This window comes from Poecilia mexicana, unplaced genomic scaffold (genome assembly GCF_051168715.1).
Source record: "Poecilia mexicana isolate PSO_F unplaced genomic scaffold, ASM5116871v1 scaffold_14, whole genome shotgun sequence".
Taxonomy (NCBI): Eukaryota; Metazoa; Chordata; class Actinopteri; order Cyprinodontiformes; family Poeciliidae; genus Poecilia; species Poecilia mexicana.
In genome coordinates this window covers 23,581,508-23,596,693 of record NW_028263383.1, presented here as the reverse complement: position 1 = coordinate 23,596,693, position 15,186 = coordinate 23,581,508, and the positions used below count along the sequence as shown (strand labels likewise).

The 15,186-nt window shown below is 37.7% G+C and overlaps 2 protein-coding genes across 8 annotated transcripts in view; both read left to right on the top strand.

Moving 5' to 3' along the window:
- trim37 (tripartite motif containing 37) overlaps nt 1-5,173 on the top strand; it is a 60,030-nt gene extending 54,857 nt beyond the window's left edge. The window contains exon 25 of one of the 2 annotated variants that reach the window (XM_088012375.1): nt 4,254-5,173. In XM_088012375.1, the coding sequence (XP_087868501.1) occupies nt 4,254-4,330 (77 nt within the window). In that variant the 3' untranslated portion in view covers nt 4,331-5,173. The remainder of the gene's footprint in view (nt 1-4,253) is intronic. The other variant, XM_088012376.1, reaches the window with a different exon arrangement.
- Nucleotides 5,174-5,785: 612 nt separating this feature from the next.
- tiprl (TIP41, TOR signaling pathway regulator-like (S. cerevisiae)) overlaps nt 5,786-15,186 on the top strand; it is a 30,682-nt gene continuing 21,281 nt past the window's right edge. For 2 of the 6 annotated variants that reach the window (XM_014976222.2, XM_088012378.1), the window contains exons 1-3: nt 5,790-6,140; nt 11,421-11,526; nt 12,827-13,006. In XM_014976222.2, the coding sequence (XP_014831708.1) occupies nt 11,423-11,526; nt 12,827-13,006 (284 nt within the window). In that variant the 5' untranslated portion in view covers nt 5,790-6,140; nt 11,421-11,422. Of the gene's footprint in view, nt 6,141-6,889; nt 7,022-11,138; nt 11,209-11,420; nt 11,527-12,826; nt 13,007-15,186 lie in introns of all 6 variants that reach the window. The other 4 variants (XM_014976220.2, XM_088012377.1, XM_014976219.2 and 1 more) reach the window with 4 other exon arrangements.

Sequence of the window (15,186 nt, the reverse complement as noted above, 5' to 3'; positions counted from 1 at the left end):
AACTATTTGAATTCTCCATCTAAGAATTAACCAACTTATGAAAAAAATAAAACTACTTATATAACTAATAAAAACTAAGCCGGAACGAAGCAAAATTTAACTAATATCTCATGAAAACTATCAAACACACTATAAAAACTATTTTTGTTTTGTTTTTAAACTAAATTAGACAAATATTTACAATGAAATCGGACTAAACGATAATTACAAGCCCCAAAACTATTATAACCCTGCAGTGAACTAATAAAAATATAAATTTTAATATAAATTGACCTTAACGTTTAATTTTTATCAGATCTTGTGCTGCACCGTTTAAAGAATTACAATCGTCCAGAGTTGAGATAACAGAAATATGGATGGTTTTTCTCCACCATGCTGAGATGGTATATTTCTAATTTGTGCAATACTGTGTAGATAAAAGAAGACTTCTTAGAAAACCTGTTTTATAGGTTAGGAGGTACATGTCCTGCTCCACTATAAGGTTCACTTTCGTAATGAAAGACGAATGCTGTTCTCCAGATGCTCTGGTCCAAAAATACTTCTTCTCTAAATTTAAAATCTGAGATAGGCTTGTTGTGTGATTAGCTGATTTTATTCATCAGACCTTATGAATAAAAGAAGCAAAACTGAGCATGATCAGCATGCTCAGTTATGCTTCAGTCAACCAGTATCTTGACTCAAACTTGGTTTTTATTCTTTGTCTTAGTTTATATTAGCTTAGCTTAGCTTTATACATTTTAATGCCAACTATAAACCAGATTTTCTGCCTCAGAATGTAAATACCATCTAACATTAAAATCAAACATAGAAACACTTGACTGGACATTTTAACTCCTTAACTGGCGGTACCAAAATCACCAAAAACGGCTGAAAAGGTATACCCAAATTAAATCAGCTGACAATTTGAACATCCAAAAGCTTGGTCTCTTTATGAAGATGACAAGCTAAATTTTCTATTTTTGCAGTCAAAAATACTCTAACTGTAAGTAGTTTGTAGCTATTACGTTTGTAACACAAAAACATTTGGAAAAATTTTGCTTCATCCAAATTTTTCATTTTTATTTCTTGTAAATACACATAGAGTGTTGAATGTATGAACTGGAAAATACAATAAATCTGTTGAGTAAAGTGTCCTGCTTGTGGATTTCAAGATTAATCAAAGTAGCACAAAAAGAAATGTCATTTTGGGCATGTTTATTTATTATCAGGATGTACAGATGTTGTACATCCATCTGGAGTCTCCAAATGGCACCCTTGGACAACATCTGAAATACAAACTTCTAATGACTGTAACTCCTCAGTGCTTTAACATACAGTTATCAATGAGGGCTCTAATGAAAGACCATGACATTTTACTGAATCGACTGGAGAGTTGGGTCGGACTCTCCGGTCCAGTGCTCAACTGGTTTGAATCTTACATAAAGAACAGGGATTTCTTTGTTTCAATTGGAAACTTCTCATCAAAGAGGTCAAAGGTCACATATGGGGTACCCCAAGGTTCAATACTAGGACCCCTCTTATTCAATATTTATATGCTCCCACTAGCTCAGGTTATAGCAGGAAATGAGATCAGCTACCATAACTATGCAGATGATACCCAGCTCTACATTACGATGTAACCAGGTGACTCTGAACCCATCCAATCACTGAACAGATGCTTAGAACAGATAAATGTGTGCGCCTTTCTCCAGATGTTTCTCCAGCTGAACAGAAACAAGACTGAAGTTATTTTTGGACCTAAAGAAGAACGATCTAGAGTCAATGCACAGCTTCAGTTATTGCAACTAAAACCTAGCGATCAGGCCTGAAATCTGGGAATAGTGATTGACTCTGACCTGAACTTTCAGAGCCATATAAAAGCAGTTACAAAGTCGGCCTTCTATCAACTGACGAACATCTCCAGTATTAGAGGACTAATGTCTCAGCGAGATCTAGAGAAACTCATCCATGCGTTTATCTTCAGCCGCATTCGTTACTGCAACAGTGTCTTTACAGGTCTGACTAATAAATCAATCCTCCAGCTGCAGCTGATCCAGAACGCTGCTGCTTGCATTCTCACTAAAACCAGGAAGTTAGAGCACATAACACCAGTTTTAAAGTCCCTACACTGGCTCCCTGTAGCTCAGAGAATAGACTTTAAAATACTGTTGTTAGTTTATAAATCACTGAATAATACATTAAAGACCTGCTGCTTTTGTATCAACCTTCTAGACTCCTCAGGTTCTGGTTCTGCTCTGCATCCCCAGAACCAAATGAGGAGAAGCAGCATCCAGCTTCTATGCACCACAAATCTGGAACAAACTTCCAGAAAACTGTAAAACAGATGAAACACTGAGTGCCTTTAAATCTTGACTAAAAACCCACCTGTTTAGAGTTGTATTTGAAATTACGAATTTTATGAGGCATTTGACTTAATGGAATGTTTTTGATTGTTGCATGACTTTGTGTTTTTGTTTATGATGTAAAGCACTTTGAAATGCCTTGCTGCTGAAATGTGCTATACAAATACATTTTGATTGATCGATTGATTCATAGTAGAAGATGGTTAGATAATGAAAAAAAAAATTACCGTATTTTCCGCACTATAAGGCGCACCTAAAAACCTTCAATTTCCTCAAAAGCCGACAGTGCGCCTTATAATCCGGTGCGCCTTATATATGGACCAATATTGAGCCACAACAGGTCCAGCAACGGACCTTACCACAGGGGCCGCGTTTCATTGGCTAATGCCCATTTTAGGTCACAGTGCAGCTACCACGTGCGTGACCGTCTCACAAACACAAGCTACAGTAGTAAACATATGCTAATGTACATTGTGGACCATCAAAACCATGAATGCCGACTTACCCAGCCTTGCAAGAACAATAGGCATCAGTGATCTTGTCCACAGCTATATTTATGCTGAGGGTGTGAGGATCTGCTGTTTTCCTCATCTATCGGTAGCTTTTAGCTGTGACGCGCTCAATGTTGGAGGCATCCAGTGGCTCAAACACCTTGATGTTGTCCAAAAAAGATGACATGAACTTGTTGGTTCCCCTGTCCATTGCCGTGGCTGATATGTTGTGAAAATCCGGCAGAAATGCTACGCTAATTAACTCAGATCGAAATGAAAGACGTCATGTTTACACAGACATGCAGTAGGCTGCTTAAGCAGCCGCCAACTTCTTTTTCCCCCGTAGAAGAAGTAGTGCGCGGTGCATGCTGGGATAGTTGTCAGAACACTGGTTTGTTAATAAAGTTTGATAATACATTTAAAGGGGGGGAGGGGCAGGGGAAGAGAGACAGAGACTGCAGCGGCAGCTTGTCGGTTGGTCTGTGTTACCCAGAAAGCAGTTGGGCATAATATCGCAACACCAACACCGTGAGTGAAACAACGACTGGGCCAGCCTACTATATAAAGTACTCGGGGACCATTTCTTTATTAATGTGGATGTGTAATAATAGAGTATGAAGCGTCTATTCTATGCGCCTTATAATGCGGTGCGCCTAATGTATGAAAAAAGTCCTAAAATAGGCCATTCATTGAAGGTGCGCCTTATAATCCGGTGCGCCTTATAGTGCGGAAAATACGGTATTTATTTTTTTTACTTCGAGGATAATCTCAAGGTACGCACAGTGCGTATATAGCCATACAGCTGCAGGTGCTACTGGATTTACAATACCAGTCATTGAATTGTGAATGTGTTCTTGATTTATAGCACAGTGTCATTGGACCTCTGCGAACAACTCATCAATTTGATTGGTCTACTGTTATGAGTCAAAATGTTTTTGGCGGCATGAAAAAAAAAAGTATGCATTAGCCGCACCTTAATATAGGCCGCAGTTTTCAAATTGTGGGGAAAAAAGTACTGGCTGACAGTCCAGAATTTACTGTAATTATATTTTGGGATGTCTGACGCATTTTTTTAAATATTAAGTGTTTATTGTTTTAATCAGTTACTGAGTGGCCTTTTTACCAAATACTATTTTACTCTAAGTTGAGTATTTTATTAGACAGCTACTTTTTACTTTTACTTAAGTAGTGCTATCTTAAAAGTAGTAATATTTTGGCTACTCCACCCACCTCTGGTATTTTTTTAACATTTTTTCGTGGGAGCTGCAGTAATGTGTATCAATGTTTGCTTTAAATAGAAATCGTTATTATGAAAATGCATTAATTTTGAACCATGCAACTGTCACTGCTGGATCATTTGGAAAGAATTCCTTACTGGGAAAAAAAGTGTCATTTACATAAGAATGAACCATCTCTGCAGGATCAGACACGTTTCTCCTCTTTCATCCAGGAGAACCTCTCCTGTCAGACAACAATGGACTTCCTGCCATCAGGTGATGTCTTAGGAGTCCAAACACGAAATCCACAATGGCCACAAACATTGAGACTGGCATGTGGAGTATAAACACGAGCAACAATCGTTCATCTGTGTTCTGCCGATTCTCAGACTGGGATCAAGACGCTGATAAAATCAATATGTTCATGAGTATGAGTAAACAAAGTCAGAAATTTCAGAGATTCAAGTGGCAAACATACTTTCATTTATTTATGAAGTATTACCTTATATAATTAAGTATTTGACCCACTTTTGTTTATCATTGTATTTCTCACTTTCTCTGTGTTTGATTGGAATGGTTTTCATTATCCAGATGTTTTATAGTATCTTGTCCACACTACAAAAACACAAAATCTTACCGAGTTCCAAGTTGCTACGTAATGGCCCACTGCCCATTGATTGTGAAATACGGGCTACTGGATTTACAATACCAGTGCAAATATTACTGTCTAAGTATAAAGGAATTATTGACTCAAAATAAGCTCCTGTGTTTTGTAGAAAAGTTCCTGGTAAGTTAGTTTTGCCTCATTTTAAGTGTATTAAGATACTTGCACTAGAAACTAGTCTAAAATACTTGGTAAGATTGAGTTTTTGTAGTGCATGAAAGTGCTCTGTTTTGTTTCTGTTTTTTCAGCAGGATCTCGATTTGAAGTATCGGTTTAGCAGACTAAAAGCTTCCAAAAGCTGAACTACACAGGGTTTTTTTTCCCTTTAATTTCTGAAGTCATCTATTAGAGTTTTTATTTATGTAACAGCATGGTGATTACAGTTATTCTCTTGGATTTGAAAACTGCTTTGCTCAGATATTTACAATAAAACTTTGATGCTTTCTGCTCCTTTACAAACCAGATATTTAATTTATCATCACTATGTGTTAGAAGCCACCTCACTTCATAAACTTGAGATGTGATGACTTATTTTGTTTCATGTGAAAACTAAGAAATCTAAGTATATTTTCTGTTAATTAGTAAGTAATAATCAAATGAAAATTGAACCTTGTCACTTTGATCGGCGGAGGCTAAGAGTTTAAAAAGGAGGTATAATACAATGCATATTACATTTGCACCCACACCGCAAACACAGAGACAAAGAAGCTGGCTTTTCTACCTGGAGCAATTTCACCACTCGTACCAAGTAAAGGGGTAATTAAAACATTATTTACACAAACCTAATACAAAAACAATAAATGGTACCAATAAATATTTACAAGCATGCAAATCATTACAACTAAGCTAATCTACGGTCAGTCAAAGCATAAATTTAACTTAATATAAAATTAATATAAATACTCAGAGCATTACCCCTCCTAATTGACATGATATGCTCCAGGAGCTTTTCAGCAGTACCTGGAGCATCTGTCTCCCTTTGCTGCTCCACCCTGCTGAGGAGACGCACTGGGAAATTAAACCCATAGAAATTATCAGAAACAAACTTACATTTTCCCCCACATGTACATGCATTTGCATATGTGTGTGTGCGTGTGTGTGTGTGTGTGTGTGTGAGAGAAAGAGAGAGACAGAGTGTGTGAATTTGCATACTCATGCACACCATTGAGGTGCGTATTTTTTTATTTGTATTTTATTTTTTTATTTCTTTAATGAACATCATCTTCATTGAGGTGCGTATTACTAAATTCCATCTGAGTATCATTGATGACTTCACTCCAGTCCCGTAGGTGGCGGTAAATACACCTTAAGTTGGTTGCCATCCGCCAATAAAACACAAAAGAAGAAGACCCTAACCCTATCAAGAAGAAGAAGAAGAAAGGGAAAAGATAAAGATCCAAATCGCTCCTCCTAAAAAGGATATTAGGTAACCTTTAACTATATTCTTGCCCGCTTTAGGTGTATCTCTTTTTACTTTCTGTATTTATTTGATTACAGTAAGTGATGCTGACTGAATCGCTTGAAAATATTGTGGCTTTTGATTGTTAAACCAAAACTGTTTCCCGACAGTTTTTGTAATGGGTTGCCAGAATCCACTTCACCATCATCATGTGCTATTTACTTGCGAGCTTCACCACAATACGTTTTAAGGTAGCTTCAGTTACAATGTGGTGCGAAGAAACTATAGAAATGGCATTCTGGAACGATGACAGCCCCGCGTCACGACGCGAGAGTGTGTACAGGTCCTTCTCAAAAAATTAGCATATTGTGATAAAGTAAATTATTTTTCATAATGTAATGATAAAAATTGAACTGTCATATTTTAGATTCATTGGACACCAACTGAAATATTTCAGGTATTTTATTGTTTTAATACTGATGATTTTGGCTCATGAAAACCCAAAGTTCCTATCTAAAACAATTAACATATTTCATCCGACCAATAAAAGTGTTTTAATACCAAAAACGTCAACCTTCAAATAATTATGTTCAGTTATACACTCAATACTTGGTCAGGAATCCTTTTGCAGCCTTCAATGCAGTGTGGCATGGAGGCAATCAGCCTGTGGCACTGCTGAGGTGTTATGGAGCCCAGGATGCTTCGATAGTGGTCTTAAGCGCATCCAGAGTTTTGGGTCTTGCGTCTCTCAACTTTCTCTTCACAATATCCCACAGATTCTCTATGGCAGAGGTGCTCAAGTCCAGTCCTTGAGAGCTACCTTCCTGCAAGTTTTAGAAGTATCCTTACTCCAACAGACTGGGATCAGCTCTACAGAGGCCTGATAACGAGCCATTCATTTGATTCAGGTGTGTTGAAGCAGGGATGCATCTGAAAGTTGCTGGATGGTAGCTCTTGAGGACTGGACTTGGGCACCCCTGCTCTATGGGGTTCAGGTCAAGAGTTGGCAGGCCAATTGAGCACAGTAATACCGTGGTCAGTAAACCATGTACCAGTGGTTTTGGCTCTGTGAGCAGGTTCCAGGTTGTACTGAAAAATGAAATCTTCATCTCCATAAAGCTTTTCAGCAGATGGAAGCATGAAGTGCTCCAAAATCTCCTGATAGCTGCTGCATTGACCCTGCCCTTGATAAAACACAGTGGACCAACACCAGCAGCTGACATGGCTCCACAGACCATCACTGACTGTGGGTACATTACATTGGACTTCTGGCATTTTGGCATTTCCTTCTCCCCAGTCTTCCTCCAGACTCTGGTACCTTGATTTCCGAATGACATGTAAAATTTGCTTTCATCCGAAAAAAGTACTTTGGACCACTGACCACTTTTCGGATGAAAAAAGTGCTGCTTCTCTGTAGCCCAGGTCAGTCGGTTCTGCCACTGTTTCTGGTTCAAAAGTGGCTTGACCTGGGGAATGCGGCACCTGTAGTCCATTTCTGATAATATCTGATATAAAATGAACATTGACCAACCAACATATTTGATGTGTATTGATGGCACTCATCAAAATGTTTGTTACTGGTTTTCTCAATTGTAGATTATGTTGTTTTTTTAATAACTATATTTTTGTGATTTTATGATGTAAATCTCTTTGAACTGCATTGTTGCTGAAACCTGCTACACAAATAAACTTGATTGTCTGAAATGGAGCCAGCAAGAGGAAAATCTGACATCTGAGAATACTTTGAGATTATCCTCACAATAAAATTCTTCTTAGATAACAATAATTAACCCTCCACCTCCCAATTTCTCACCTTCTGCAAAGTTTCATTATTATTTGTAGTCTGATTGGCAAAGATATATCAGTCTTGCACAGCAGAAACAGATTTAATCCTGTTGCAGAACTAAAATTCAACATGTAGCCAAATATGAGGGATCAGAGCCAATTAGAAATCCAAGAAAAAGTGAATGCCCCAACAGACACTGCACTCCCAAGACACTAAAACGTCAAATGTCTTCATTGTCAAATCCATCTATGATATAAAAGAAAACCCAACACAACCACTAACGTTCAACATAAACCAGGATTAGATTGGTTACAAATAATTGTAATAATTAAAACATATGACAATTAAATATGGTTTCATGATTATCCTGTTACTAAACATGAGTTTGATGAAAACTTTGTGACAATATTGCATTTAGTCATTTTTGGAAGTATGATCCACCTGGGTGACAAGACTGTTACAGTTTCACCAGCAGATGTCACTAGTGAGTGATGAATCGAGTAATGAACCTTTTTGCAAAGCAAAGGGTTGGAAAGCTTCATTGCTTCATGAGGCTTCATTTGCCCATCACTAGTTTTGAGTAATGAACCAGGCTGGGAGTTTTTAAATGCCTCAGGAATCTTTTGCAGGTGTTTAGAGTTACTTCGTTGATTCAGATGATGAGGTTAATTGCAATGAATCTAAAATATATGACAGTTTAATTTTTATCATTACATTATGGAAAATAATGAACTTGATCACAGTATGCTAATTTTTTGAGAAGGACTTGTAGTATAACTAGAATCTTTTATTTTTATTTCTCAGTAATTTTATAAATGCAGTGTAAGAAAACAGGAGACGTCAAGAATAATGGAATGCATTGTGCACATATCATGTGGTGCGACCATAAATCATGTGGTGCGACCGATTGAAAAAGTAAATTTATTGAATTCAAAATAGGATATCTAGTATCTGGAGCATAAATATTAACCACTAATACAGTATCCTTAAGTGACTGGTGCTTTTTTTTTTTTTTAACACATTTTGATGAAATGGTGAAGTAAAAAAGTGGTCAAATCAATTACAAATGGAATTTGACAGGTTTTTTTGGGGGGAAAACTGTCATAATTGCCAGAAAAATAAAAATAAATTTAAAAACTTTGTTTCTGAACACCTTAAATAAATGGAAACTTATAAAACAAATGTTTAGTACATCATGGAAAATACCTTATTTTTAGATAAATCACGGTCGCATCACATGACATTTTTTAAGACCACAGCCAAATCATATTGATGAAAAACCCCTGGAAAGGTCTTAATTTTAATGTGAAATTATGATTTCTGTATGCACAACATTTCAAATGTTCTAGTAATTGCAATGGATATAAATATTCTTAACATTTTTAATTTAGCTTGGTGGAAATCCTTATACGTCAATGACCCATATACACTATTGCCAAAAGTATTTGCTCGCCCATCCAAATGATCGGAATCAGGTGGTTCAATCACTTCTGTGGTCACAGGTGTATAAAATGAGTCACCCAGGCATGCAGACTGTTTTCACAAACATTTGTGAAAGATGGGTTGCTCTCAGACCTCCATGGATTCCACCGTGGAACTGTGCAACTAATCCAGTCATGAAATGTCCTCGCTCCCAGGGGTGAAAGTAGTTTTAAATTCTTGGGGGTACTATGACAAAAAATAAATAAAAGTATATATAAAAGTATATATAAATTCCCTTCTCACCCTCCGCGGGTGGTCTCTTTCATCCTCTGAGCTCAGGTCCTCTACCAGAGGCCTGGGAGCTTGAGGGTTCTCCTCCAGTATCTTGGCTGTGCCTAGAACTGCAGATTTCTGGACTGAGATGTCTGATGTTGTTCCTGGGATCTGTTTGAGCCACTGCTCCAGTTGGGGGGTGACTGCCCCGAGGGCCCCGATGACCACAGGCACCACTGTGGTCTTCACCTTCCAGGCCTTCTCCAGTTCCTCTCTGAGGCCCTGGTATTTCTCCAGTTTCTCATGCTCCTTTTTCCTGATGTTTCCACCATAACGGCTTTCCTCTGTTCTTTATCCACCACCACAATGTCCGGTTGGTTCGCCATTACCATCTTGTCTGTCTGGATCTGGAAGTCCCACAGGATCTTAGCTCGGTCATTCTCCACCACCTTTGGGGGTGTTCCCCACTTTGACCTCGGGGCTTCCAGTCCATATTCTGCACAGATGTTTCTGTACACTATGCCCGCCACTTGGTTATGTCGTTCCATGTACGCTTTCCCTGCCAGCATCTTGCACCCTGCTGTTATGTGCTGGACTGTCTCAGAGGCCTCCTTGCACAACCTACACCTTGGGTCTTGTCTGGTGTGGTAGATCTGAGCCTCTATTGCTCTGGTGTTTAGGTCCTGTTCCTGGGCGGCCAGGATGAGGGCCTCTGTGCTGTCCTTGAGTCCAGCTTTTTCCAGCCATTGGTAGGATTTCCTGATATCAGCCTCTTCAGTTATTTTCTTTCCACCTGGTCTCCTGGACACACAATATGTCTATCTTTCTCCTCTGCATCGTCAGCCAGCTCTCTAGCTTTCCCTCTCATAGTCCCAACATTCAAAGTTGCTACTCTCAGTTCTACACTCTTACCTTTTCTCTTCTCTCTTTGCCTACGAACATGTCTTCCTCCCCTTCTTCTTTGCTGAACAACAGTACTCCAATTTCCACTGATACCTTGTTGGTCACCAGCACCAATGGCGGTCATTGTTAACCCGGGTCTCAACCGATCCGGTATACTGGAGGCCATATTCTTGACTCACATGTCAGATTTGACAGATGTTTTACGCTGGATGCCCTTCTTGACACAACCTTCTGCATTTTTCCGGGCTTGGGACCGGCACAAAAGACACAAAATGACCCCCTTTTTGTGGCTGCATTTCCAATAAAACGCATATTAAACTAATTTGTAAAGTATTTGAAGTGGCAAATCGTAATGTTTACTGCAACTTTCTGACCTTCAGAAAGCCCATCAGGCTCAGCGGGTTGAAACCAACATCAGAACAATAAAACGTGTGTTTGAACTAGTGTTATCAATCAATTAAAAAATTTTATCAGATTAATCACAGTCTGGCGTTAGCGATTAATTGTTTAATCACAATTAGCCACTAACTTTGTAAGTTTGAAATATAAATATGCACGAAGTTGTGCAAGCCCCTCTTGCCGCACTCCAACTAATGAAAATGCAAGCAGTTATCTGATTTTTTTATTTTTATTTTTTGCAGAAAGCGGGTGGTAGTCTCCCAGTACTCACCGTTAACTAAGGGAAACTTACTCCTCTACATATTCATGCAGGTAGTAGCAAACTTGATTAGGAGACAACTGACAGATAAAAGATATTTTATTTTCTAGTTTTTGGGTGCCCCATCCCTTCCTGATGCTGTCCTGGACAAATGCACAAAGCAAAATAAATTTTCTTTAGTGGATAGCGCACCAAAACAGTTTTGTTTTCTGCTACTAAAACATTTTAAATCAACTAATTGTCTTGTTGTTGGTGTCCCTTTTAGCAATGATGTTGCATGGCTTCAAGAGCAGTAAGCAGGATTTCACTTTTGGATCATGGAAGGTGACAGCAGCAAAAAACCACATCATGAAATCTAAAGACATTGAACGGTATGTGTCTCTAAACTTTAATGGAATTTTTTCACACTTATTACACTGTGATAACATAGGTCACTCTTTTTTGCTTTTCCTTTGAAGATGGCACCACATGCCCTGGTAAAATAAATATTTAATATATCAACATTTTTCTCAATTTGAATACACCTAACAGGGCTATTGACAGAAAATGTACTCCAGGTGTTGGCAAGACCCCTAGTCACCTACACACAAAACAATCTAATCATAATAATCAAACCTGTCCGCAAATTTAGTTATGGATAAAAAACTGAGATGATATAGTTATGAAACACACTTCCAGAAATGTATTAATTATTTTATGAAAATTTCCTTTTTGATACTGAGAACTTGAAGATGTCTCCTATATAAATTGTCTCTCACTCCCTCTCTTCCTTCCTATCTATCTACCTACTTGTTGCTGGGCACACAAACAGCTGTGATAATGATGCAACTTAGATGATTAACTGTGCCATTGTTGCAGTTTTGCTTTCTTTCTCTAAAACTATTTAACATTTTATGTAGCTGTGTGGATAGAGCGGCTGTGTTATGCCAGTCATTTAACTATTGTTCATCAGTCTAATGGCTGAAGGAAATAAACTGATCTTGTTCTGGTCCTGAGTGACCGACTAAGGACTGTGCTAAGGACAAATTATGTCAACAGAGAGGCCAGGCTAATTGGTTGAATGGTGGTGTGTGTGATCCACACATCCACAAATTCAGGGGTGAACAAGCAGGTGCCACAATATCTCAGACCAATGGTGGGGAAAGCCATTTGACTCCTAATACACTGTGGGAAACCATGTTTTGCCAGGAGTGGGTGATTTAAGCACAGTGCTGACATGGTTCAGAAGGTTTCCTTTTTCTTGTTTCTAATGGAAGCCCAAAATGCTGCCAAAAATTATTAAAAGCAGCTGGGGTATAATGACTGCATCAGGCTTCATGACTCTCTCTGCTGCACCACACCTGAATAGAATAGACCTAATTAAGTCATTAGCAAGGCTCTGGAAAACATATCTACACAAGGAGGAGATAATGAAGCCATTTCATTCCAGTGTTTTGTACCCGTGACACATCTAAAAACTGCAGGACAGTGGCCCTCGAGGACTGGAGTTTGACACCCCTGTTCTAGATGGTTAACATAGCCATGTATATACACACAGACACACTCATTCTCTTATTTTCTAATGAATATTTCTTTCCTTCACCTGCTTATTGCTGTGTGCCCATCAAAGCTGTGGCTACATAAAAATTTATTAGGAATGAGAAATGTTATTTTTATTCTTTGCCTGACCAGATTAGCAGATGAACTGAACATGCCTTCACTCCCAGAGATGTTGTATGGGGATAATGTTCTGCGGATCCAACACACAGACCACTACGGCATTGAATTTAATGCTATTGATGCTCTCAAGAAAGTCAACAACATGGAAGACACTGTGAAGGTAGCCTGTGCTCAAGAATGGCAGGAGAGCAGGTAAGGCACACAAACATGCCAACATACACTGAACATAATCATGTCATTGATTTATGGTAAAAGCAACATCTTATACTGCATATCCAGCTTCTTAAGTACCAAGTGAAATACTCCCTTCTAAAATCTTGGTTTATGGTGTTTTGGGATCAACCAATCAAACCAAAACAAACTAATCTGAACTACGTTTCTACTTTATTGGCTGGCATTCAAACTTTTTCTTTGTACAAGGAAACATGTTTTTACTGTGCACATGAGAATAAAACTTTTAACTTAAACTTGAATTTAAGCCCTGCTAAGTCCAACTCTAAAGCTCTGCTTGGGTTAACACTGTAGCAACCTTAAGCTAAATCTACATGAGCTACAATCATACATTCATTCCTTCATTTGTTAAATTTCATAAAATATTTCCTTAGTTTTACATGAGCTAACAAGAGCTAATAAATACAACTGCTTTAGAATGTCCTCTTATATCCTCTTTTATACGTTTATTTGGAAAGCAAATAAATTTGTTAGTGAAATCTGGGAGAAGGGGAGTAGTTCAATTGGCCAACCTAAAAAAACAATAAATTATAATTGCAGTTTATTAATTTCTATTTGTGAACAAACAGAGCTCAAACTCAAAGATTAACCTCATGGCATCAGACTGTAGCTATGGCAACAAAACAATCTAACTATGAATATTGTTCTTTGAACTTTTACAAAGTAAACTTGCCAGCTCCTTTAAATTTTACATTTAAATGTCAAACTATTCAAAATATTTTAATTTATTTATGCTGAAACAATTAAATCAAATTTAGCAGGATTGATCATCTCAATAGATAAACACTACATTTATTTATTTTAATTTGCACATTTTTATTGACAATTTTTCCATACAAGTGTACATACAGACTTTACACTATTTTCTTTTTCCAAATGTTCCATACATATTCAAGAAAAATTGCACATATAATCTGTACCTGCCTTAGACATAGCAACTTTACTAGTCTAGATAATTACCAATCTATCTATTCACTTGTTGATTAACAAAAAAAGAAAAGAAGGGAAAAAAAACAATACAGAACAAACAAAAAGATCATCCAAAATTATTTTTTTCCCTCTGCTCCTCTCTTCCGAGTCATCACAATTTTAACTCTCTTCTCATTGGAGATGAACTTTAAGCAAACTTACAGTCTGTAGCTCTGTAAGGGTTCATGTAACCACACTATTAATCAATAAAGAATGATCTCCATGGTGAAATAAAACCCTGCCAATTTTTCCAATAATTCTTAAATTTTCCAGATTCTAATCTGATGGAAAAAGTCAGCCTTTCCATAATATAAATATACGTCAACCCAATCTTCCCTTTTAGGAGCTTCTGCCTTCAGCCGTTTCCTAGTAATGGCTTTTTTGCTTGCTACCTACATAATCCTATACATATATCTATTGCCTGCTCTTGTAAACCTTTCCATCCCTCTTCCCATGTACAGAACATCAAATGTAAGTGGAATATTCACCCCCAGTACCTTATCCATACAATTCTTTACATCCTTTCAATAGGGTACCATGAGGGCACAATCCCAAAACGTATGAAAGTGACCCGCTCTCTCTTTTCCGCACTGCCTCCACCATCTCGTATCTTGGTATTTTCTTTGTGCTGGTGTACTGAAATATCTTACAATATATACTTCCAGCCAAACTCTCTCCAGGAAAGGGAACAAGATGTTTTCCACTGTTGCCCACATATCTCCTCCCAGTTCTCCTGTGAAAACCCTCAATTAGCATCTTTTTCCCATCTTGCTTTTATGTATGTTGTATTACTTTTCTTCAAATTTTCCAATCCTGTATACAGTTTTGAAATTATTTTCTTCCCCTAGTTTGATTCATTTGCTGAAATAAACATCTTAATTATACCAGATTCAAACTCAATTAAATTTATCCTTCTTAGTAGTTCCTCCGTATAGTGCCTCAATTGTAAGTACCTGTAGAGATCCTTGTTATTCATATGTATTCTTTATTTCTTCAAAGCTTTGTATAGTATTTTTCTTAACCATCTCCCAGAATATCTTTGGACCCTTTTCCCATTTACCAAATGTTTTGTCTGTTACATTAGGTTTAAAATCTAGTCATGCGCTATCCACCTTAGTACTCTACTCTGCTCTGTCAACCCATATTTTAAAATAATTTCACTCCATATGTCA